Consider the following 26,897-nt stretch of genomic DNA (forward strand, 5'->3'; position numbering starts at 1 on the left):
TGATGACCTTCTGAGGTCTTTTCCAGCTCCATGGTTCTAGGATTCTATGATTCATTAATCCTCTAGAGGGGGGAGGAGAGGGAGATATTTGTCTCAAGATGTCTGTACAACGGAAAGTACGTCCCAGCGTCAGCGGTAATGGAGAGACTTGTGGCATGGAAGTGATGACCGCGATACCGGTGGTAAAGAGGACGGTGCTGGCGAGAAGGTTGGTGAAGAAGGAGTAGGACTACGAGGTCTATCGGAGTTTGCACATGCCTTCCTCCATGACAATGGTTCCGGTGCCGGGAAGGAAAGAGATGCCCATGCCAGTGCAGGGGTCGTTGCAGAGGCAGCTGCCGGTGCTGATGAAGCCTTTGGTTCAGGGTGCCAAGTCGGCTCCTGTAATCAGCACCGACAGTGTGGCGGAATGGATTTTCAGGTCTGAGTGAGCCTTTGGGCAAGCAGAGGCAGTGCCAAAAGTACCGGGTTTATCCATGGTGCTGACCCTACTTATGGGTACCAATGGCAAAGAGCAAGACAGAGACGTGCACTTTTTTGACAAAGACCCAGTAGCTGGGGAAGAGGCCCTGCGTTTTTGGGGCCGTGAAGGGTCAGAAGGAGCTGCAGTTGTTGAGTATGAATGTTGGAGTGTTTTGTTAAACGAGCATGCAAAGTCACATCTCTCTGTCTTGGCAAGACCTGGCAGTGAGCTTTGAACAGCGTGGGCACTTTTGTGGTATATGTGCCTCTCCCAGGCATCTTATGTAAGAGGAGTACCTGTCCGATGCCAGCATGGGTTCACGGCAAGAATTACATTTTTTAAAACCCAGTGAAGCCAGCATTGTGTGAGGAAGATGACCGTGTTCCCCTCAAGTTCAAGAATTCTTCCTTTATGTTGTGTTCTTTTTTTTTTTTTTTTTATAAACGGAGATCTAATAACTAACTATGAGAGTAACTATAACAAAAACTAACAGGAACAAACTACAATTTTTTTATTCTGACTAAACAGGCTGAGGAGAGGAGCTCACTCTGTCTGCGACCGAGGACGGCAACGAAGGAACTGGCGGGAGCCGGACTGCATGCATGAATAAAATGGTGCGAGATGCTAATTGCGCATGCGCAGTCTGACTGACTACTGCTCTTCAAATCTCCCATCTGTGGCACCGGGATGAGCCAGACCCCTACAGAAGAGCACCCATGGGGACATCACTCGAAGAAGAATCTATGATTCTATGATTTTATCTTTTTGTGTGTCAAGAGTCAATATATAAATAATGACTTTTAGACGAAGAACAGGACTGTCAGTAATATCGATAACTTTTCTTCACCTGAATTTGAAAACAAAAAAAAGCAAACAAGTTAGAGGAAAACAGCTGTTTGACATTCAAAATTGGTAGTTTCAAGAAAAACTTTTCAATAAAAAGTTTTTCCCCTACTTGTTCATTACTTCAGTCATAACTGTCAAATATACAGTAGATAGTATATGTACTGTATCAGCATGGCCTTATTCTTAGTCAAAGCTGTTTTCTTTGTTAATAAAAAGAAACACATGTAGAAGTCATTTCTTACTGATTCAATTTGACAGCCACATAAAATCCCATAATTGTTTGTCTCAGCAATTATTTAAAATGAATACTGAAAACTCTCACAATGTTATAAATACACACACAAATCTATCACAAGGAGAAGCAAATAGATATCACATTTATTTAATTCTTCCTCATCCCTTCCCTGCATGTTCTTCAAGGAAAGTAGAGAATCTCAGAAACAGGTTTTCCTATAGGTTTTTCAGTTGGGAAAAAGTAAACTTTCATTTAAAGAAAAAAAGAAAGTTATATACAAGATAGTTTTGTCATCTAAAAACTATTGCATATTTGTTTTCTTGAGTCTACAAGCCAGAAAAAAATACATCTTTCCTAAATTACAATAGTAGTGTATACTGAGGCAGCTTGGCCTCCCTCTGACCCAAAACAGGGATGGCTCCCTAAAACCGCTTGGTGGGTGGGACCAGAGTCACCAGCCCCACCCGCAGGAAGGCAGGGTTGGGAATAAATGAGAACAATTTCAGAGCTCGGTTAGCCCAGCCACAAAATACTTCAGATGCTTGGCCTAAGCTCTACAGGAGAAAGGCCCAACTGCCCATCCTAGAAGGGAGAACTGGCCTGGGCTGCCCAGGCCACTGCTAGGCCCAGAAGACTGCATTGGGCCACCTGGGGTGCTACTAGGCCCAGGTGGTCCTTGGGGAAACTAAAGCAGCAGCTGCAGGCCTTTACATGAGAAGTCTGTCTGATGGTCATAGTGGGACGCTGCTTCTGCTGCAGCCAGTATGGGCTCTTGCAACGGGACTGCACAGACACAGAATGCAACTTTGGGAAAGTCTGTGTTTGGGAATCTTGTGACCACCCATGGTCTCCCCTTAAGCTGACCACATTGGTCATGATCGGGCCCCAGCACTGGATCGCTCATCAATTCTGGGTGTGGATAGACCCTCGTCCAACAGCACGTTTTTCCCAGGAGACTTGGTGGATGGCGGAGACAAAAACACGGAGACCCCAGGACAGACAGAAGAGGTACTGGAGGGGCTGAGAAGGGCAGAGTTTTCAGTTCAGATCCAGCTGCCGCCATTGCCTCAAGGGGAACACGGATCCTCAATACTGTATCCCAGTGCTGACTTTGGCCGGGACCAATGGGCGTACTCCATGATAGTTTGCGCCTTTGAACAAGTGGCACAGGTCAACAGCGTGTAGAAGGACTCCCAGCAAGCAATACAGCCCCACTATGAATTGGTCTCGGGTTGCAGTAGTAGATGACAGTTTCAGGTCAGGGTTCATACTTGGGTCACTTATATCACCTCAGCAAAGACCCTCTGACCCAGGAGGAGCGGTCTCAGCTCGTGGTGCCACGTCAGCACCAGAGGGTGGCTCTCCAATTAGCGCAGGTCATCCTCTGACAGCAACCGTTGAATGTATACGCTGATCAGTCATCATGACCACTTGGACAATGCTATATTGCCAAAATGAGACATTCAAAGGGTATAAAAGCAGTATTAACTGGAAGTGTCCAGCAACTGAGAGATGGACATGTAAATATGAAAACTATCTACAAACCAGTGGAGTAATGGGCAGCCTGTGGGCTGCTGGAGGCTGGGAGGAAAAGGGGGCTCAGAGCCTGCAGCTGGTGGGGCTGTGAAGCTAGTAGGGCCACTGGAGTCTGTGTGGTGGCTCCCCCAGTCCACTCCTGCACCATATCTCCCAACCAGAGTCTGCCCCTTCACCCGCACCTGTTTTGTCATCATGTATGGTTAGCTGGTGCTCCACAGAAAGGTCTACATTGAGCAGGGTGGGCCTTGGCCAAAAAAGTTTGACAACCACCACTTTAAGCTCAAGTCTACTCTTAAAACTGCATAAATGCAGCTCTGCCACTGTACCAATTTAATGAAGACAATCTACATCAGTGGGCGAGAGCTCTCATGGTTAGCACAATTAATCCTCCCAGCAGGGCAGTTACCTCCCAGAGAGGCAGTAGCTATGTTGATGGGACACTTTTTCCAGCTGACATAGTGCTGCCTACATTAGGGGTTGAGTCAGTATAACGATGTCATTCAGGGGGTGAGTTTTTCAAACCTCTGAGTAACTATATATTGGGTCTGATCTACAGACCTATATGGATAAGTTTCCTAGACCAAAAGAAGTCCTCTGTGTAAATTCAAAATCCTGTCTCTCTCTCAATATAAATTAGTCCAATAAAAGATATTACCGCAGCCACATTCCCCCTCTAAAAATTACTGCAGAATTTTTAATTTCTCCAAACAGTTACACAAAAAGGAGAAAAAAAAAAAAAGGAGCCAATAATATAGGCTCCCAAATCAATGGATCATTCAACTGCACATCCAGTAATGTGATTGATGCCATCAAATGCCAGCAATGCCCCACTGCTATATATATTGGACAGACTGGACAGTCCCTACAAGAAATAATCAATGGACATAAATCAGATATACATAAAGAGAACATACACAAACCTGTTGGACAGCACTTCAATCTACCTAATCACTCTTTAAAAAAAATCTCCAGGTGGACATTTTGTCACAAACTCACTCTACCAACCAGATACACAGAAAAGTGTTGGAATTACAGTTTATCTGTAAGTTCAATTTTCATGCTAATTGACTCAATCGTGATGAGGGGAGGCTGGGCCATTACCAACCTAACAATCAATGAAGGTGCAAACAACAGTTTGTGTAGATTCCTGTGTTAGTAACCCCTCATCTATTGATTTTGATCCTTATCTGCTTCATTTTAACTGGCCCATCTTCAGTTAAAGATGACCCTTCGGCCTTCCTGTTTTTCCCTTTGATTTTTTCATAACCTCTGCTACTTGTTTCCTGCCTCTCCCTCCTTTTTTTTCTTCCCTCTTCTCCCCTATTTATTTTGGGTCTGCACATCCTAAACTAAAAACTCCAGTCATCTGAAAAAGTGGGATGTGCCCACAAAGCTCATGATACCATCTACATGTTTTTTTTAGGCTATAAAGTGCTACCAGACCAGTTTTTGTTTTTTTAAAAATATACTGTTTCTCAATAATTTAATCCCATAAAGTTTCAGCAATAAAGAAGAATGGTTAGGTACCATTTGTAACTGTTGCTTTTGGAGATGTGTTTCTCATGTCCTTTCCAATATGTATGCACACGCTGTGTGCACAGAAGGTTTTCCCTTGCCATTTCTGTCTGGTTGATTGTGGCACCTCCTGTGGTGACACCTCCCTTGTGTCATATCTCTCACTCATATTTTATTTATAGATATATCTATACAGATATAGATATCCCTGCAGACCCAACTTTGCCAAATCAACTTCTACTCGGCTCCTTCTTGCCAGGACAGTCCAACAAGGGAAAGGCAGGAGGGTCTGGAATAGACCCATCGCAAGGAAAACAGTTACAAAAGGTAAGTAACCATTCTTTATTCTTTGAGTGATTGCTCATGTGCATTCTAATATGTGACTTACCAGCAGTTTGTACACAGAAGGGATTGGACCTCAACTTGTTGCTGAGTGCAGGATAACTCTGCTGGACACAGCTTCATTCCGTGCCTGCTGGGTAATGGTGTAAAGAGCCATGAAAGTGTGTGCACAGACGACCACATTACCACCCTACAGAGATGTCCCAAATAGAGACTTGTGCCAGAAAAGCCACCAAAGAGGCTTGCACCCTGCTGGAATGCACTGGAATAGGTGGAGCTGACACCTTGGTTAGCAAAGCTTGATACATACATCCAGGACGATAGGCGCTGTGATGTAATCAGGAGGCCCTTGATACATTCCTCAAAAGAAGTGAAGAGTGGGTCAACTTGAGGAATGGTTTGGTACTCTTGATATAAAAGGGAAGGGCAGGTCTTAAATCCAGGAAGTATAGTGCCCCTGTCCCTGTCTGGCATGGGGTTTTGTAAAGAAAACAGGGAAAAAGATGTCCTGATTGACGTGAAAGGGTGAAACCTCATTTGTCAGACTGGTGGGGTTGTGGCACAGCTGCACTTTATCGAAAACAGTGTATGAGTGCTCAGAGGTAAGGGCCTGCAACTCCGACACCCTTCAGGCAGAAGTAATAGCTACCAGGAAGGCCACTTTATACGAGAGGTAGGCTGGAAAGCAGGTAGCCAGGGGCTCAAATGGGGGAGCCATGATCAAGAGAGGATCAAATTCAGGTTCCAAGGTGGCAACTTTTTTTCTCACTTGAGGGTAGAGCTGGTCCAGCCGTTTAAGGAACAATCCGCCACTGGGTCCCCACATAGGGACTGTACCTGGATGGAAGACTGAAACTGGTGCCAAATAGATCTTAATGGACAATACTGCCAGACCCTGGCGTTTCAGGTGAAGGAGATAGTCCAAAAGTAGGGGCCAATGGCATGCTCAATAGTTGTCCCTATTGAGACACCAAAGAGAGTACCTCTTCATTTAGAGAGGTAAGTGGCCCAAGTAAAGAGCTTACAGATGCCCATTAAGACCTCCCTAACCAAGTCTGAACACTGGAGCCTGAGCTGGTTTAGCCATGGAGATTCCACACTGAGATGGAGCAACTCCAGGTTTGGGTACTGCAGCTGGCCATAATCCCGTGTTATGAAGTTGGGGAAGAGAGGGAGTGTCATCATCCTGGTCTCCTATTGGGGCCATGATGGTTGTATGAGTAAAACTGCTGCTCTGTTCTGCTGTATTTTGAGGAGGACCCTGGTTATTAATCTGAATGAGGGAAACACATACCTGCTTACCCTGTCCATGACAGGTGTAAAACATCTAATATGGACATCAGGTTGTGGGCATTTTCTGTTGAGGCAGGTCACAAACAGATCCACCTGGGGATGACCGCACTCGTGAAAAATAGTGAGGGCCTTGTCTACCCTTAGGGCTCACTTGTAAGATTGAAAAGACTAGTTGATACGGTTTGCAAGGCTGTTCAATGTACAAGGGAGGTATGAGGCTTGCAGCTGAATGTTGTGATGAAAGCAAAGGTCCCACAAGAGGATAGCTTCCTGGCAAAGGGGAGATGAGCAAGCACCATCCTGTCGTCTGATCTAGAATGTGACTGCAATGTTGTCTGTCAGGACCATAACACATTTGTCCCAGAGGTAAGACTGAAACACCCACTAAGCGAGACACCTCTCTGAGCTCCCTGACATCAATGTGCAATGCCAGTGCCGTGCATGACTACAGGCCTTGTGTTCAACGATTGTTCAGGTGTGCTCCCAAACCTGTGTTCAAGGCATCCATTACCAAAGTAATCTCCAGCTGCAGGCTGGTGAAGAGGACCCCTGTGCATATCACATCCATGGTATAATTGTTGGCACTACCAGTTGAGGGAATGCAGGACTGTTAGCAGAGGAGTGACCACGTGGTCTGAAGAGTCTCGGGAAGGCTTGAACACCAATGCCAGCCATGTTTAGAGTGGTGTAAATGAGCATGATGGAGGACATGGGTGCAGAAGATCATGTGTCCAATAAGCCTCATGAAGCTGCACACAGTAGCAGTCAGGCTTTGTTAAAGTCCATTGATAATGCTGGATATGACCTGAAATCAGGCCTCAGGTAAGGAGGCTGTCACTTAAGAGACATCAAGAAGGGCCCCAATAAACATAATTCCGTGAGTGAGAATGAAAGTGGATTTTGGCACCCAAAATAGAAAACATGGCCCTGAACAGCTCCACATACCAGAGCACCTGCTCCTGGGACTTGCCCTTGATAAGCCAGTCATCCAAATATGGAAAGTTCTGCACACAGTTCCTGCACAGGAATGTGGCCACCACCACTATCCATGTCAGTGCTATGGCCGGGCCAAAAGGCAGCACAATGAACTGATAGAGATGGTGCGCCACTACAAAAAAGAGGAAGGGCCAGAATGATGGAATTATGATAGCATGCATCTTTGAAATCAAGGGCCATGTACAGTTCCCCAGATCCAGTGAGGGGATAATTGAGGCCAAAGAAACCATGAAAATCTTGAGCTTTCTTATGAACACATTCAGGTTTCTGAGATTTAGGATGGGGCACAGCCCCCTTGTGCCTTCAGAATGAGAAAGTACCAGAAGTAAGCCCCCCTGACCCTGAACACCTACAGAACCGCCTCTATTGCCTCCAGAGCAAGGAGCAACCTCACCTCCTGGATAAGGAGAGCGACACTGAAGTGGCGGGAGGAGTGTGTGTGGAAGAAAGGGTAGAGAGCTAGACAGAATATGCTCAGGACCACCAGGTCAAGACCCAGCAGTCTGGGGTAATTTGGGTTCAGGGATGGTAGAAGTGGGACAGATGTTTCACAAATGGCAGGAAAAGATCCATGGATGCTAGGGCTTCATCCTCAGGAGCACCCTCAAAATTGCAGCTTAGGACCTGGTGGCTGCTTAGAGGCATCCTGCCTCAGAACACATGAGGATCAAAGACAGCTCTGTATATTATTGTCTCTACTTCTATGAGTCCTATGGTCCTGCCTGGGAGGGCCAGAGTAAAAGCAGAAAAGCAGGTGCAGTTTAAACTGGTGCCACTGAGGGGCCGGTGTATGGATGCCCAGAGACTTCAGGATGATTCTAGAGTCCGTAAGACTATCGAGGTGAGTCCCTCTTCTCAGTGAATAGGCCCACCCCATTGAATGACAGGTCCTGAATGGTACACTCTATCTCCACTGGTAAACAAGACAACTACAGCCATGAGCTACAGCATATAGTAATAGCTGTGACCATAGTATGTGTAACTGAGTCAGCAGAGTCCAGGGTTGCCTGGTGACCGTACAGCCTTCCTGCAGAACCATCACAAACTCCTATCTGGCTTATGATGGGAGAAGTTCCTGGAATTTGGAGAGCATGTACCAGGAGTTGAATATATAACAACTGAGGTTCAAGACCCGCAACTGAAACACCCAGTCAAATAAACCTTGCACCGAAACAGGTTCCGCATTTGAGCAACCTTATTTCTCAGGGCAGGTCTGGGCTGACCTTAATGCTCATGGTGGTTCACAGCATACACCACACCAATGACCCCAGCTGGGGGTCAATATAGACACTCCCTCTACAGCACAAAGTAGTGCCTCTCAACCCCTTTGGCTATGGTCACATTCAATTCTGGGGTCTAGCAGAGCACCATGGTGGTGATCTGGATACATTTAATGAGAGGCACAGCCACCAATGCTGGATCCTCTGGAGAAAGAATATCCACGATCGGGTCAGACTCACTGACGACCTCCTCAGCAGGAGGCTGAGGTCCTGGGCCACACATCTGAGCAGATCCTGGTAAGCCTAAGAATCCACAGAAGGAGGGAAAAGGGCGGTACCTGCCACTGCTTCATCTGGCGATGACAAGGATGAGACCACCATGGGAAAAGGATTGTCTTGGCCCACCAGGTCCCTCTTAATTTCCCCTTCAGGTTGAGGGACAGAGAGAGTTGTTTGCAGTGGGACCACTAAAGGTACATTTCCCCTCTTGTCTCACAAGGTCCTCCGTGGGAGAAGATCTGTAGCCACCAAAGAGGCACAGGGTGGCACTTGGGCTTAAGGTGCCACTAAGGCAGCACTGGAAGGTCGTTGGCCTTGGAGGTAAGCCCACAGGGTCCAAAATGGCAACTGAATAAGTGCCTGCCATTGAGGAGGCCAGGACTGTTCTGGTGCCACAAAAGCCTCTGGATACTGATGTCATGAGCAGGAACAGGACCAAGAGCTCCAGGCACGAGGGATTCAGCCCTCTAATTCTGACATGTACTTCAACACTAACCAGAGAGGAGTTGAACCAGACAGTGCCAGTGATCAGTAATGAGGAGAATGTCTGTGGAGATTCGAGACAGTGGCAGTGATGAACATGTCCTTGGTGCTGGGGTTAGTGGTGGAGGCACAGGGGTGCCAGAAGCAGTGCCATGGGTGTAGGTCCAGGTACCAAATGGAACACATGTGGCAGGGCTGAGAAGCATTTGGAAAGCAGTGCCATCACATCATTGTGGTCAGTGCTGCTAGTGCCAAAAAGTCAGGGCAAGCGTTTCTCGAATTGAGCCAGTGCCCTGAGTTCAATGAGGTTTCATGTGGCCTCAAATAAGTCCGGTGTGAAGGGAAGATCTAAGTCCTCTTCCGCCACCACTAGCACGGGAGACACTACTAACACTGGACATGACAGACCTGCCCTCAGGCCCAGAGTCGATGGTGCCAGGATCAAGCGACTCAGTCTGGGCAGAGTACAGGATGACTCTGAGGCCTCACTAGACCTCCTGAAGGGGGAATGACCCTAGTCTGTCCGCTTCTTTTTCCATGGCACAGTAGAATGAGACCAATGCTGGGAAGGTGAACCTATCTCTGCTAGTGAGCCCTGTGCTCTTCTGGACACAGTGCTGAAGCCTCCTGCCCAGAGGCTGACTCCATGAGCAGTTTAAGCAGTTAGCTCCTCTCTCTTTTAACCCACGGCTTAAATCCCTAGCAAATACAGGTTGAACCTCTCTATCCTGCACTTTCCGCTCTGGCAATATCCGTGGTCCTGCTTGATTTTACTTAGCTGGATGTCCACTTATTATGGGTCCCGCGGTCCCATAAAGTTTGCTTACTATCACCAGTCCTGGCCCTCAGTGTTCTGTGCTGTTATTTAGCTCTAATTTACCCCTATATGTCTTCTAAGAGTCCAATAAGCAGTGAAAGTGTTGGTAATGCTGCTAGACAATACTGACCTCTGATGGTTCGACAAATTCTCTGGTTCAGCACCGATCATAATCCAAAGGTGCTGCATTAGAGAGGTTCAGCCTGTGTTACACTTATCTTGCAAATGGCCTTTTCCCCCAAACACTTTAGGCAGACAGTGTGCGGATTATCTGTGGGCAGATACTTGCCGCACTTTGCACACAGTTTGAATCCCTGGGGCCATTGCATGTCCCAGGAGCACGAACAGCAGGAGGGGGAACCCCCCCAAAACTAACTACTACTAATGATAACACATCATTTACGATGCCAGAAATGTTTCACCACAGGGGATGCCATAGCCGACCTCAGAGAAAATCTTCTGCGGCCGTGCATGCAACGTGTCCAATATGTGTGTGTAACCCACACATCGTGTGTGGTTCACTGTCCCATGTAGTGGCACTTAGACCACATATAGCAACAAACAAGAACAAGAGACCTCTACAGCCCGGACTAAGAGCCAGATGGCTTTTAGCTCAAGTGGTACAGACTCCTATACTAAGCTCCAGAGATCCTAAGTTCAAATCTGTTGCTCTAAGTAGTCCAAGTGCCATACATGGGACAGTGAACCACTCTAGGTATGTGGGTTACATACTTCCCCTAGAGGAGGAAGCACGTCCCCAAGCTTCAGAGGCCCAGTTGAGATCCTGGACAAGCCCTCACTTGTAACCGCCACCAGGAAAATTTTAATCTGGGACATCTGGAGATTAGTGTAGGAGCCTCTACCCTTTGAGCTAAAAGCCAGCTGGCTCTCAGCCCACGCTGTAGAGGTCTCTTGTTTTTATCCGTTGCTGTTAGCGGTCTAAGTGCCACTACATGGGACAGTGAACCACACTAAGTGTGTGGGTTACATGTACACGTGAGCAGTCACTCTGAGAAGACGTTATATTTCACTGACATGCATACAAACCTATCTCATCTAATTTCATTACTCCCTGATTAAATTACTTCAAGACACATACAGATATTTTGAAAATTTACAACCTGATCATTAATGATTTAGAATGGAACCACTAATCCTTTATGTTTTTCTGAATAGCATGTAGGATTGTCATCTGTTTAAGCAACTAGAACAGTCAGCGATTTTCTGCACACAAACAAATTTTAATTATTTGATATGGTGTTAAGCTTTGAACGGCTTTTATAAAACCAGTAACTATGCAGGCTTGATGGAACTCTGTGAAGTCAAAATCAGTTTTTTTATATAAGTGAGCAAATGACATATCTCTGGCTGAATTACATTTCCATAATTAATAGTCAAGTACAACTCAGCTGCTAAGCAACTTCAGTTAATTCTTTTTAAATAGCACTCATAGTGCATGTATAAAAATAATATATTCTCCAAACTTAAGGTCTACAGACTCTTTTGTGAAATACATGCCTTTAAGAACACACAGCCTCAACAATAAAAACTACATCCTGGAGAACAAATAGATACTTGTGCAGAAATACCTATCAAATTTAGCCTACCATCAAGCAGGTATTTGGTATTTGGACGTACTGAAGTCAGTGCCAAATCTTCAACTGATTTCAACTGGTTCAGAATACAGCTGGTCCCCGAGTTACGAATGAGTTACAGACCAAACACTTGGCCATAACTAGAAGTGTTCGTAACTCGGATCCGATTGAGTTACATGGCAACCGCACTGTTCGTAAGCGCGGGTCGCGTTCGTAACTTGGGGACCGCATTTACGACTGCTTTGGTCGTAAGTGGAGGTGGTCGTAAGTCAGAGACTGGCTGTACCACTCTCTCTCTTTAACTAGGAAATAGTCCATTAATAAAAAGCATTGCCTGCAGTTTGTTTCTTTGCCTCCTTAAGTAAGTGTTTATTTATTTAAACACAATCAGGGTGTAAGAAAATGGAAATTCTTGAAGTCAGTCAAAGCTTGTTCAAACATTTTGAATAGTAAGAATTTTGATCTCTCAACTTCTAACTGCTTTAGTTATTTTACTATTAGAACATTAATCATGTTAAAAGCAGAAGACTTTATTAAGACTCACCAAGAAGGGCAGACATATTCTGAAAGATTCGCAGCAGCTCAGGAGTAACACATGGGCTATTCTCCAATGTCACTAACCTAATAGTAGATTAAATAGTAGATTATATTTAATTCCCTGTTTTGCATAATAAACATATTAAGAGAAACTGTTTTGACAGGTATAAAAATAGTCATATCCTGGTAACACAAAATCTCTCCAAATGAAGAATACCCTAATGATCTGAAATTCTTATCTTTCAAAATAGTATTTCTCACATTGCTGGTCTGTGGAACATTTGCTGGTTCTGGTGGTTCAAAAATGAGGAAAAAAGGAAACACTGTTAGGCCTCTCTTTTTATTTTTAAATGATGGCTGTTTGAAGTTGCTCAGAGATTTGGAATGTTCTAAGTAACCACAAAGAATTAATGGGCAGGTCAGGTGGATAAAAATCACATGCTATGTGCATCAGGACAACATAGTAAGTAGCATTCTAGACTTCCAAGAATTTTCAAACAGTTACCAGTTAAAGAAATCCATGCAACAGAAATGTCTCTTTTCCCCCTCAAAATATCATTGTTCTGGGGTGTAATATCTTATATTGGTGACAATCAGGTGGTAACAAACTACATTCATCATTCCATATTCCAATTTTTAATTCCTATGGATGAAAAAGCAATGACATTTCTAATTATGTTTATAAGCAAAGCACATGATTGAAAAAAACACTACAGGCTCAGATAGTAAAACCTTCTGTATTATTTTCAACACCATTACTGCTATAAAGTATCCAGGACCCATGAACTGGTAAACTTAAAGTGCATTATGGCACTGACTTAGAAACAGCATCAAGCATCCTATGTTTCAGGATTACCAGTACTCCCCAAAAAAATGTTTAAAAAGCTTACTGTTTGTTATAAGTAAAGAGAGCTTATTTTAGAGACTTGCATATGTGGTTTGTAATTAGGATGCCAATTTTCTGCCATAGGAACCTTGCAGAGGAGGACATTAATTCAGCTTGAATCACTATTTTCTATAATTTTATCTCTCTCTAATATTATGAGCAATTTGATCCTCCCAGTAAAATCTGTCTCTGAATGGTTTTGTGTGTTTTTTTTAAACTAGTTTGTTCAACAAACAGCAGCAGTTCTTAAATATTATTTGCCTGTATTTCACCCCTTAAAACATAGCAACTCCTCCACTAGTCAAAGTAGCAAGGATCCACAATTTGCTCTGCTAGCCCCATGATCAAGTTAGTGTGCATATTACATATATGTTTCTAGGCAAATTTGTTTTAGTAGTGGTAATGAAAATGTTAATGTGCACTGTTCTCTTCTTTTGAGGAAAATAAGAGAAAATAAAAAATATCATCTTGCTGAGCAAGGTTCTTCCACTTACCATAATTCCAAACCATCTTCCAGAAGATAAACATGTGGAGGCTGGGAAACATCTGTACTTAGCTGAATAATTGGAAGTAGAAAAGGGTAGAGGTTCTTGCTGTCTGCTCCTAATCCCTAAATGAAGAATAAAAAAATTATATATTTTTTAAATCTGACTTGAGAGAGAAAATTCAAGGTATTTGTTTTTTAGGCCACAACTACCACTTTTTTTTCTACCACTAGTCATTACACCAATCAGGACAGTTCCATTTCACATTTACAATAAGAAATGGAACACCACAACTGTACATCTAGCATACTGACACTAAAAATTAAACCATAAACCTAACACAAAACAGTCACTAAGTTTCTATGCTACATAACAAAAGCTCCTATATATTGCTGGAACACGTATAAAAACCCACACTTTTAAAAATATTTTGGGTGATACAACAGCAAACTGATTTAGACTTTCATTACTTAGGGAAAACTGACTGAGGTTGACCTTATACCCATTCAGGTTTATCTTTAAATCCACTGGGAAATTAGAAGCAGCAATATTTGAGAATGGACTGTTTTCTTCTCTTAGAGGTAAACATGTGAGATGATAAAAAAATAATGAATTGGTGAGAGAAAGAGGTTGAGGTTTCACAACACCTCGAGTGTAAGTCCTAACACTCAATATCCCTCTAAAGTCATGTGAGTCAGGAACCCCACGATCACTTTTAGAGGATAGGACCTAAGATAGACCCTGATGCTTGCCAAAGCACTATTAGCAGAAAAAAAGATCTCAAACTATATGACTAATGATATACACACTATTATATACATCAGGTACATATAAATATTATATCACTCCTAACCCTCTTCAATTACCTCTTCAAATATTTTGAGAGCAGTAAAATTATAAAAAGTTTGCAAACTGATTATAAACAGTATAAACATTTTTTAAAACATTTCAATATCAATGTCAATCATGGTTACTCTAGAAAAGGTTTAGAACAGCACAGATGGAGCCTATAAATACTTAATGGAAAAAAGGGGATAAAAATGTTAAAGTGGGGAAAGCTGTCAAAATTTACTTGGATTTTATCACACCTTAAAAGTTTTGAAATGTTATTGGAACAGGAAGAATATATGTTCTTCTAACAAGAATTCATATTTATAGTGACAGTGATTTTTCTAAATAAATAATATAAAGAATGACCTCTACCTGCGGTTATGAGGCATAGAAAGCACACCACATAATCTAACACATCTTCAAAATCAATTTAATCTAATCTGGGATTAACATTCCCTAATTATAAACATGGTTGCAAAAAAAGCAAACATGATTCTGGGATGCATTAACAGGAGTGTTGTGAGCAAGACACAAGAAGTCATTGTTCCACTCTACTCTGCACTGGTTAGGCCTCAGTTGGAGTATTGTGTCCAGTTCTGGGCACCACATTTCAAGAAAGATGGGGAGAAATTGGAGAAGGTCCAGAGAAGAGCAACAAAAATGATTCAAGCCTAGAAAACATGAGGGAAGACTGAAAGACTTGGACTTGTTTAGTTAAGAAAAGAGAAGATGGGGCAGAGGCATGATAACAATTTTCAAGTATCTAAAAGTGTTACAAGGAGGAGAGAGAAAAATTGTTCTCCTTGGCCTCTGAGGATAGGACAAGAATCAATGAGCTTAAATTGCAGCAAGGGAGGTTTAGTTTGGACATTAGGAAAAACCTTCTAACTACCAGGGTGGTTAAACACTAGAATAAATTGCCTAGGGAGGTTGTGGAGATATTTAAGAACAGGTTGGATAGACATTTATCAGGGATGATGTAGACAGTGCTTGGTCTTGCCGTGAAGGCAGAGAACCTAACTGGATGACCTTTCGAGATTCCTTTCAGTTCTAGGATTCTATGAATCCATGATCTAACATGTAGCCATTGAGCTAGGAAGTATATCAAAAATAATGTATCATTGGTAGGATGTGGGAACGCAAATTTTGTTAGAACCATATTAATGTTATAAACAAAGCAGTAATATGCCCTGTCATTATAGTTTCAATATAACCAATCATACAGTGCCATAATTAAAACATGAGGACAAGGGAAAAAAAAGCTTTTCTGGGTTGTTAGAACAGTTGATCTCTCTCTGTAAGCCACGTTTTTCAATGTAGGTAGTGAGGCTATATTAACACAAAACCCAATTTCATCTTGGCCATATCAGTACAGCATAGCTTAAGTAAAGGAAGTCTAATTTACAAATGATACATTAGCACATTTAAAGTGCAATCTTTCTAGTTTGATGGAACTGGAATTATAGGTACTATAGGCATGCAAGATTGCCCCAGCTGTTCAAAAATCTCAGACTTTATAATGGGAAGGGTAGTTAATAATAGATTATCAGAACATGAATAACATTGCCAGTGCATGTTGTGAAGACCAGGACTTTAACAGGGTTCCAAAAAGAACTAGATAAATTCATGGAGAATGGGTTCACCAATGGCAACTAGTCAGGATGCGCAGGAATGGTGGTCATAGCTTTCGTCAGAGGTTGGAAATGGCGACATGAGAGAAAACACTTGATTACCTGTTTCTGTTCACTCCCTCTGGGACATCTGTCATTGGCCACTGTCAGAAGACAGGATACTGGGCTCGATAGACTTTGGGATTTTTATGGCTTAGTGATATGGTATTCAACATATGTTAGCATTTTTAAGAAATTGGGGGTCTATTAATGTTGCTGCCGCTCATTTGTTTAAGTGTGTCTGTCTGTGTGTCTTTGTTTTGTACTGCCACTTTTCTCAAAGCACTTGCCATAGTCTTACCATGATGGCATACAACTCATTAGTCAAACAAGAAAAAAAAGTAATTTGTCATCTGATGTCTGAGCCTTTAGGGTGGCATCTGCTTCACATTTTCTAGCTTTCCTCTGCAACAGTGAGAACTATAAATACATTTCTTTTAAAGGTGAAAGCAGACATGATGCAAACTTTTGTTTCCAGTGAGGCTTTAAGGAAAGTAATGCAAGTCTTATAATAAAAATCACAAAAAGTGGCAACACTGGAGTGGGGAAATGGACAACTCACCATACTGATTCAAAACTACTGTTTGCCAGGGCTGGTTGAGAATTTCTGAAGGAAAACTGAGCCTTTGACAAAACAAACCTTTTTTATGAAAAATGTTTACTTTCCTCAATACATATATATTTTTTTTACAAATAGGATTTTCCCCCACTGAAATTTTCAGCATTTTTCCCAGCTCTACTTGTTATCCAGGAACAAACTAAAGTAAAAATCTTTTGTATGTTACTCTCTGCTAATTTCCCCTTACCTCCATTTTTTAAAACTGTAGGAATGAGTTTTAGGCAGCATGGAATATGATACAGATCCTACTGATGATGAAGGAACATCCCAGAGAAAAGAAAGCACCACAATATCACAGCAAAGATGTAGGAAACAATAAATCAAAGTCCTTTATTATATTATAGAGAGATGGTGGCTGCCAGAGTTGAAGCTGAGGCTGTGGTGTGGCTGGGCCAGGGCCGCAGTGCATGGTGACTGCAAGGTGAATCTTATAATATTCACCTTGCAGTCACCATGCACTGCGGCCCTGGCCCAGCCACACCACAGCCTCAGCTTCAACTCTGGCAGCCACCATCTCTCTAGCCATTGCAAAGTATTATTAACTGTTCATTTGTGGCAGGTCAGGTTCTGCCAACCTTGAGAACAGCAGCAGTTGATCTTTGCCAAAGAAACCATTCCTGCTATTACCACCAGTGCAGCACAGGTCTGTAAGAAAAACAGCTTATTGTTCAAACTTTGCAGGTAGGTGTGTGGGGGGCGGGAGGGAGATGATGTCTTTTTACCTTATCTGTAACTGACGGCATGATACAGTATGTGGTACTTAGGGTCAGGCATAATAATAAGGATGTTGGGTGGAAATTCTGATTTAACAGATGTTTTTATTCTTTGTGTCTAGGAAAGGGCTGTTTTAGTATTCTTTCTTCGATGACATTTAAATATACTAGAAGGCTGCACCCACTACTCGCTATGCTCGCCAACCCCTCTCTTGCAGAGGGTAGGCAACCCAAGCTCTCCCCCCAGCCACCGGGCAGGGTCAGGTTACAGCCATGCCGTCCTGGGCCTCTTCTCCCTCTCTCCCACCACACCAGCTCAAGCCTTTTCCTTCCGCACCTCCCCAGTCGCACCAGCCTGGACCCGACCCTTTCTCTCTCCTTCCCTACAACCCCTCTCCCCCATAGCCACAGTCTAATCCTAGCCCCCCCTCTCTTGGGTGAGGTCACACCAGCTCTGGCTCTGCAGCTGAAAAAGGCCAGGCTGGGCATTTCAGACCAGGCTTGGCCTTGGTCCTGGTGGCCAGGGAAGGCCAGGCAGTGGCATGCCAAGCCAGGCCTGGCCCTGACCCTGGCAGCTGGGGAAGGCTGGGCCTCAGTGCACCAGGCCAAACCAGCCATGGCCCTGCTCTCAGCAGCCAGGGAAAGCCAGGCTACTGCTAGGCCCGGGTCAGCTTCCTGTAAATAGCCCTGTTTCGAAGCAATTTGCCCTGATTTGACCATCCTGGTGAAGCCCCCAGAAACCATCATATTACAGCCCAATAGTCAGGGAGGGGGATTAGAAGTACAGATAAGGAAAAAGAGGCTTAAAACCCTCATTAATATGAATAAGGAGTTAGGCAGGGTCAGATCAATAATATAAAAAGAGATTTCCAGGTTTGGTAAAAGTAGGAAGACCCCAAGGGGAGACATACATGAAGCTCCAGCAGGAAGCACCCCTATACTGATGATCACCTACTGAGAAATCCATTAGACCCTAGTAGAGGGGCTTCTCAACCTTTTTCCTTTTTGAGCCCCTCCTAAACATGCTGTAAAAACTGCACGGCCCATCTGTGCCACAACTAGTTTTCTGCATTTAAGATTCAGGGCTAATATTAGGGGGTAGTAAGCAGGCCAACTGCCTTGGGTCCTATACTACAAGGGTCCTCATGAAGCTGTATTGCTCAGGCTTTGGCTTCAGTCCCAGGGGGGACAGCCCCAGGCTTCAGTCTCAGTAGAGCTTCAGCAAGTCTACCACTGGCTCTGCTTAGCAGCCCCATAGCGTCTTGGACCTATGGTTGAGAACCACAGCCCTAATACCTTTGAGGATGCTAATGTGACTACATTCTTAATCATTGTGTAGGTTTTGTATGATTTATATATGCATGGGTAATTGTAACTTTATTTAATGCTTTAACAAAATGTGTAGTGATTAGACTTTGTACTTGTGATTGTGGTCGCTATCTTTGTGTATTCCTGGAATTACCAAATTTCAGAAAAACATCAGAGATGATTTTCACTATCTTGAGTCTAAAACTATAACAGGAACTAAACCCACTGTAGTTTAATGTAAACCCTATAAATTAAATTTAAATTTAAAAAGCTACATAAGAATGCAGTGAAGACAAAACTACAACATCATGCCAAGACACGTATTTGACCCATACTCGTTACATTTGTAAAATTACATAACATACATTCTCCTCACATGTGATGGGGCATTCCCTATGTTTTATGATAACATGCTTATGATGAATTGCATAACTGGAAAATGCTTTATGAAAAACAGTTCTTGCAAGGAATCCTTAGAAAGCTTGTAATCTACTGAATGCACATATTCTATTTGTATGCATGTATCATTCCTGTATTTAAAGTCAGAAATATGAAGTATAAACCTGTTTTACTAATCTAGACATGCTAAATGAGGGTACTTCAGAAACTTGATTGCTCATTGATAAAGATAATGTTTTATAAATGGGTTTGTTTATCCTATGAACCAGTCAGTAGGAGAGGCTCAGAGTCCCCTTCAAGGACATGTGATCATGCCACCTGATCCTGGAATCCATCTTGAATTTTGTGCTTTTCCACAGAGATGTGGAGGAATTGAACAAAGGTTTCCCATCTTAGGGAAATTCTATATAAGGCCAGAGAAGTAAACAATGATTGTCTTCAGCTGGCTTTACTGACTGCCTCCCCACCCTAGGAAGATACTTGAAAACACCTAGAAACAAAAGGATTGTATGACGGGGTGGAGGAGAACTGCTTGACCCTTTTGAAAGGACATCTGTGGCTTGAGAAGGACTTTACCTGAAGTAAGACCAAGGGTGAGAAATTATGATTTGTAACAAGTTCTCTTAGGTCTTGTCTATACTTACATGGAAGACTGAATTAAGATATACAACTCCAGCTATGTTAATTGTGTAGCTGGAGTCGGCGTACCTTAATTCCACCTTTGGAGCCATCTCCTACCGATGTGTCTTACTCCTCATGAATCAAGGTATACTGGTGTTGATGGGGGTGCCTTTAACATTTGATTTAGCAGGTTTTACTAGACCTACTAAATCAAACTATGGAAAATTGACCACCACAGCATCGGTCTTCCCAGTAGTGAAGATGTGGCATTAGTGCATTACGCTTAGCTTCCATGTTTCATTTTATTTTATTTAGTAATCTACGTTATTATGACCACTTTAATCCTACCTTTTATACTCAAATAACTTTTGTTATTAATAAACTCAGTGTAAATATTTGTTATCTGGGGTAGCTGATAATTGTGCATTTCTCTCTTCTACTAATAAAGGGGGCAAATATTTTATGAGCTTGCTCTGTATAAAACTTTATACAGAGAATGATGAATTTATCTGGAGTTCTGGTCCCATTGGGGCTGATCACCTGGCTGCTGTGGCAAGATCCTTTGACTGAGCCTTCCTAGAGCTATGCTGATCTCAGTGTTTATATTAATCTGCTGGAGGTGGAAACCTTCTACACCAATGCTGAAAGAGACAAGAGGGTCTGGCTCAGCAAGACAGAGTGGTGGGGCACCACAAAAGGTAGGTAGGCAGGCTCACTGACATTTCAGTATATCAAGTGATAGACTCAAGGGGATTTCTGTGACCCAACCCATCACATTTACATTATCTATTCTCTTTTAATTTCATGATATATGAAATATGTATAATACAACTATTAATATTCTAAACTGCAAAACCAAGTAGTTGCCTTAGAAAAGCTGAGCAAGGCAAATGTAAATTTTTTTGATTATATTTGCTTTTTAAAAGACAGTTATAAAATTGTGAAGTTATTTCCTGAAAAAGATGCTTTATAAAATGTAACAACCTCTTAAATATAATGTACCGAAGAGCTCTCATTTATATTCTTCTATATGAAAGACAAATAATTATTCACTTTATATGTTCTATCTGGTGAAAAAAATCTTAAAATGAAATCCTGGCTTAGCTGAAGTCAATATCAAAATCCCCTTTGATTTCAACTGAGGCCAAGACTGCATCACTTCTAGATTTATTTGCTAATGCAATTAGTTATAATGTCTGTTTTAACCTAGAAGTTTCTAAAACCAGATTAAGAGTAGATGGAAAAAAACCCCACAGAACAAAAAACAAAAAAAACTCCAAACCTTTATGATGTATATGACAAGTGTCTTTCATTCTCATCCTACTTACAGAATATATGACCAAAGAATTTATGTACTTTTCCATACAATATATTTGCATACCCTCCTGACATGATCTCAAGCCTACTCCTGGCCCTTTACTCCTGCATCACTGAGAATTATACTTTTAGAGCTGCTCTCCATCAGAACCACAGTATTTGAAACCTATTATTTTGTTTCACTCTGGACTTGTTGCCTGATTTTGAATTATGTTGAGATATCATTGGAATAACTCTTTTTAGACCCCAGGATCCACTTTGGTTTTGAATTATGCTGTATTTTCGCATTCAGTCCTGTATTTAGTTTTGTTCTTTGTCTGTATGTTGTTAGTTTTGTTTGTTTTTTTAGGAGTTATATATGGAAGAAAAGAAAATGTCAACTCATAACTTTCTTCCTTTATTTCTGATTTCTTTTTCAGTAGGGTTAACTGCTTTGACTTCCTGGGGATACGTGCAGAGCTTTATTTGTTAGGACATCTGGTAAGCAGTCATCTCTTGGAAAGTCTCAGTGGATTCCTCTGAGCAAACTTCTGATGAGATAGAAAACTCGTAAAGCATGTATTTTTCTAGAGCAGATGCTTTCTCCTTTGTCTTTCCACAGAATGAACACAAGGAGATGTGCCAAATCTAAAATATCTTTGAATATCAGGAAAGAACCAAAATGTGTCTTTAGATGAAAGAAGTGCTTCATGTAGTAAGCAGCATCTCAACATAAAAATAACAGATGCTTCTGCAAGAGGGAGGAAGGACTTCTCTGTTTAAAGACCCTGAACAAAGAAAACAAGTCAAAGCTGCTACACAAAAATAATATATTAAAAAATCACAGCCTTAATATTTTCTCTTTATACATCTCATAGGAACATAGGGCATTTAGTACCTTTTGTCTGCTTTAAAAAAAAAACCCTTAATGTGACAGTTGCTAGTGTCAGCCATGTATTTTTAGCAAGTTCCAATAAATGCTCATTAATTTAAAGAGTTACTCTCCTTGGCATCAAAGCACATCGGACATGCAATGACATATGAGGGGTCTCCTGCATCTCCTCACGTGGAATAGCTCTCTGAAAACATTTGCTCAATATGCAGTAGCAGTCAAAAAAAGCTAACAAAGTTAGGAACCATTAGGAATGACATATGATAGGACAGAAAATATTAAAATCCATGGTATACTAAACTAACTCCTTGACTACTGCACACAATTCTGGTCACCTCATGTAAAAAAATGTGTAGAATTGGGGAGAGAGGAATTGAAGAGAAGATCAACAAAAATGATTAGTTGGAATGGAAGAACTTCCATTTGAGGAGAAATTAAAAGTGCTGGGTCAGTTCAGCTTAGAAAAGACAACCAACAGGGGAAATGGGAGACATCTATAAAAATCATAAATCATATGGAGAAATTAAATAGGAAAATGTGATTTACCCCTTTGCATAACGTAAGAACCAGTGGTCACCCAATGAAATTAACAGGCAGCAAATATAAAACAATAAACAGAAATATTATTTCATACAAATACATAGTCAATCTTTGGAATGAATTACCAGGGACTGTTAAGACGAAAAAAGTATAACTGGGTTCAAAAAGGAATTAGGCAAGTTCATGAAGGATAGGTCCATCAATGGATATTAACCAAAGTTGGTTAGGGACATAACCCCAAATTCTGGACATCCCTAAATCTCCAACTGGTATAAGAGAGCATGGATCACCCAAAACAGCCATATTCTGTTCATTCCCTCAGAAGAATCTGGCACTGACCACTGTCAGTGGAAAGGCACTAGGCCAATGGATCATTGGCCTAACCCCATATGGCTGTTGTTAATCTCAGCAACTCTTCCCAGTAAATCATGAAAACTTTTATAGGCATCCAGATAAGAATACGCCAAACAGATTACTGTCTACTGTCTCCTCTGGAGACAAAGACAATATATCCAACTGGATGTAATGTCCCTACTTGGAGCTGTTCCTCCTCCTCAGACTTCCTCTGCAGGCTGAAGATCATGAGGGGATTCTGACATTGCACTGTTATGTGTTTCTAAGTAGAAGTCTTATTATGAGGTGCTACATGAGGAGGATACCCATTATAAAGAAACCAAGGATTCTGGTATGGCCACACAGGAACATAAAACCAGTAGAAAGCTGGGGCGCAAGGGGAAGAATCCCAGGGAATATGGCTACTCTCATAATTCCTATGAAACTTAAGTTTACAGGAAACGCTAGACTCCCTTTCAAACCTTGAGTTGTGAGTTCAATCCTTGAGGAGGCCATTTAGGGATTTGGGGAAAAAAATCTGTCAGGGATGATACTTGGTCCAGCTGTGAAGGCAGGGGACTGGTCTCCATGATCTTTCAAGGTCCCTTCCAATTCTAGGAGATAGGCAATCTCCATTCATATCATAATTCTATATTATTACATACTGCAGATGAACATAGAGTACACTTTCTACTATTATATACACAGCTTTTCCTCATTCTCATTAGTATTGTAATATGCCTTTCATTTTCTAAAAGCTGGTCAAAACGTATTTTAAAACAAATCTGTGATCCAGTTTGGGTTGGTGTAGTGTTGTGTAAATATGTAGTTGTCTGAGGTGCGATTTTCCAAAAGCTATCTTCTTACTTGCCTTTTGGCTTTTGTCAAAAATAAGAATATACCATATTAAACATCAAGGAAAAAAGAGACACTGACAGTACATTTTCATTTATTAAACAAGAAGGAAAGAATGAATGTGCTGAGTACTCCTGAAGAAATTGAATAGGTAAAGATTAACATGTGTGCACAGAACTGAATATCATAAAGTGGGGAGTTCCCAAAAGTGAAAAGTTCTATATTCAGTTTCTCCACAGTAAGAGGAGATGGACGCTGAAAATTGTGGAAATTAATGAAATTTCAAAGATATGGATTGTTAATTATAATTTGGCAAAAGAGAAGAAGATCTGTATAGAAAACTAATAATAGGATAACAAGAAAATCTGTCTTCTCAGACCCAGCACAGAATCTCTTCATTTTCCATTCCTACTTGATTAGATCTTTGTCCTTGCGTTTAGCTTGCTTAACTTCTCTCCCTCACCAGTGACTACCATCTTCCTCATGGATTAAAACACATCTAAAGGAAAATAATTTTGATCTTCGTCTTAGCTTTCAGAGTAAAAGAGCTTGGACCAGGTCTCAAGCCCCAGAACTCTCCATCTTGTGTGCTAATAATGAGGAGTAATTAAAGGGATACTGCCTCAATAGGAAAAGAATATGATGCAAAAGTGGAAGGATAAGGCCAAGCCCAAGAGCCTTGTAAAAAACACGGAACTATCTCCAGTAATTGCCAGAAGAGACATCTACCCCAAACATCTTGAATTAAGGAAAGAAGAAACAGCCAGAAAAAGTAAATGGTTAAAACCTTTCAGGTATTCTTCATTATTGCATGAATACCTGAAAGGTTTTAACCAATATTCATTAACCAATATTCATCCAATATTTTTCAAAAGGAAGAGTTAATTAAGTAAACAACAAAACTCTATAAAAGCAGCTTTTAATGACCATAACTATATAACCAAAGCTGTTGAGTGTTTGATACTTGCCATGCTTGCCCACATAGTTATAGCATTATGTTTCTAATACACTACTGTAAAGCACTTAAGGATAACTGAAAGGTAAGTAATACTCTATAAAACTATATTCTATATTAAGTTAATCAGAATAAAATATTACACAGAATATACACACATGAGAAAATATCAGAAATATTTTGATACCTTACCTGAATAAGATGAATTAGAGTAGTTAAAATGGCACATCTCAGCATGTTGTGCTCCTCACTTTGTTTCCAAAGGAGGGGTAAATACTGAACCAAACATCCTACATATGGTCGTATCTACAGTCAAGAAATTAAAAATGATAATATTTGTAACAGAGTAAGATATTTTACTTACTCATGAAACTATACAAAAGCTGTTAAATCTTGAAAATGTTCACACATTACCTTTGAGTTGCAAAATCTAGGTTCAGGTGGTTTCGTTACAATATTAAATATATTTTTTAGTTTTGAACTTGCTCTTTTTTTCCTTAACAAGAATACCCAGCATTGCAGGAGGCATAAGGGACCTGTCAAAAAAGGCTTTCTGTCTCGACAGATCCCCCTCTAGACTGCCGCTTTTTGCTGGCAAAGTGCTGAGTCGGCAAAACGCGGCAGCCATTTTTATGCAAATTAGGGGTGGGATATTTAAATCCCTGCCTCATTTGCAATGTCGACCTGCTTAATCTGCATCCCTCTGCCGACAGAGGGATGCCATCTAGACATACCCAATAAGTCTAAGAAATTTGCTTAATGATTTGGTTCTGCCCAAGTAAACACCTAGGGAGGGAGGAAGAGAGGGAGAGGACATGAGAGAGAGACAGACAGACAGAGACAGATAGAAAAGGAAAAGAAAAAGGAGAGAAGGAAAGGGGAAAAGGAAAGAGGAAAAGGAAAAGAAAGAAAACTGGAAGGTGAGTATTATGGTTAGTATCAGAGATGTAAAATCCCATGTAATTAGTTAACCGGTTAAACAATAACTTTAACCAGTTAACTAATTATACAGGGGCAGGCACAGGTTGGGAGTTGGCAGGTTCACGTGACAGGGGGAAGCCAGAAGGGGCATGGAAGAGGCAGTGGGGAGAGGGGGCCTAATGGACCATGGGCTGAGGGCTGCTCGCAGATAATGTGTAAGTAGTTACCCATTTACATCCCAAGTTAATATGAAACACAGAAAAAACCTTAGGTAAAATTTTTGGATGGAACTGGAAAGATGCCATTTTTCTTGAACATAGTCAATGGAGGGTCACCATTACAGCACCAATATCCCCAACCCTTCATGAAGAGGTGATACCCAACAAAAAGTCTGTCTTCAGAAAAATGTAGCAAAGAGCAAAGTTGCTCAAAAGGTTGTTTCATGAGATGGTTAAGAACAAGAGGTACATTTAACTACATCCCTTTTTTGATAAAGGGATGTAAATTAGACCTATTGAAATTGTAAATGAAGCTGGGATTTGAATTTGTCATGCTTCATTTACATAATGGTGGCCACAGCTTCCCCCCCCCAAAAAAAGCCGCTTTTCGAAAAAAAGCCGCGGCTGCCATTATATAAATGAAACGTGGAAAATTCAAATCCCAGCTTCATTTACAATTTCGATACGTCTAATTTCATCCCTTTATCGAAAAAGTGATGTAGTTTAGATGTACCCAAGGTGAGATCTCAAAGTAGATTAGCATCTCTAATCTGCAGAAAAAGATTTGTAAGGTCTTTCAGGAATCTCACTGTGATCAGCTGGGCAGACACTAGGAAACTTCTACTAGCAAGTGAAAAGCTATTACTGTCATTAAGTGAACCTTGATAGACTAAATTCCAATAGGATGATGGCAGTTACATCAAAGATGATATCATCTTCATTTCTGAAGATAAGTGTCTCTCAGTTTCCCTCCTGCTATTTAACACAACATGTTATACTCCCAGTGAACAGGACTCTTTCTTATCTCATCCCCAAAAAACTGAGGAGCCATATTTGGAGTTACAGAACGTTCAGAATGGAGTGAAGTGTTCAAATCACATTCTGAGAGAACAATTGATAACTGATCAAAAGCTACCATGAAGGGTGAGGGGAGTCTGATGAGATAAGAAATCCAAGATCATTTTACCATTTTGGTTGAGTTGGTGCAGTCAAAATAACCTTCATTCAGTCTGCTCAACCTTGTTGAGATCCTTTAAGAGCCCTGGAGTAAGTGGATATGCATAAATAGACCCTTTCTCCATGTAAAAAGGCACCTCCTACAGTCTAGGGATCAAATCCTCCTCTGGAATAGAAATTTCTATATTTTGTATTGGTTGCAGTCGCAAAAAGATGGACATCTTGAAAGTCCAACTCC

At 41.6% G+C, this 26,897-nt stretch overlaps 1 protein-coding gene across 5 annotated transcripts in view; it reads right to left on the reverse strand.

Annotated features, from left to right (window-relative positions):
• The window catches only part of IPO11 (importin 11), a 252,471-nt gene that overhangs the window by 121,396 nt on the left and 104,178 nt on the right, over positions 1-26,897 (reverse strand). For all 5 annotated transcript variants that reach the window (XM_075932406.1, XM_006134432.4, XM_006134434.4 and 2 more), the window contains exons 20-22: positions 24,756-24,869; positions 13,541-13,656; positions 12,168-12,244 (exon numbers count right to left, since the gene is read on the reverse strand). In XM_075932406.1, the coding sequence (XP_075788521.1) occupies positions 12,168-12,244; positions 13,541-13,656; positions 24,756-24,869 (307 nt within the window). The remainder of the gene's footprint in view (positions 1-12,167; positions 12,245-13,540; positions 13,657-24,755; positions 24,870-26,897) is intronic.

The sequence above is a fragment of the Pelodiscus sinensis genome, chromosome 6 (genome assembly GCF_049634645.1).
Source record: "Pelodiscus sinensis isolate JC-2024 chromosome 6, ASM4963464v1, whole genome shotgun sequence".
In the NCBI taxonomy this organism is placed as follows: domain Eukaryota; kingdom Metazoa; phylum Chordata; order Testudines; family Trionychidae; genus Pelodiscus; species Pelodiscus sinensis.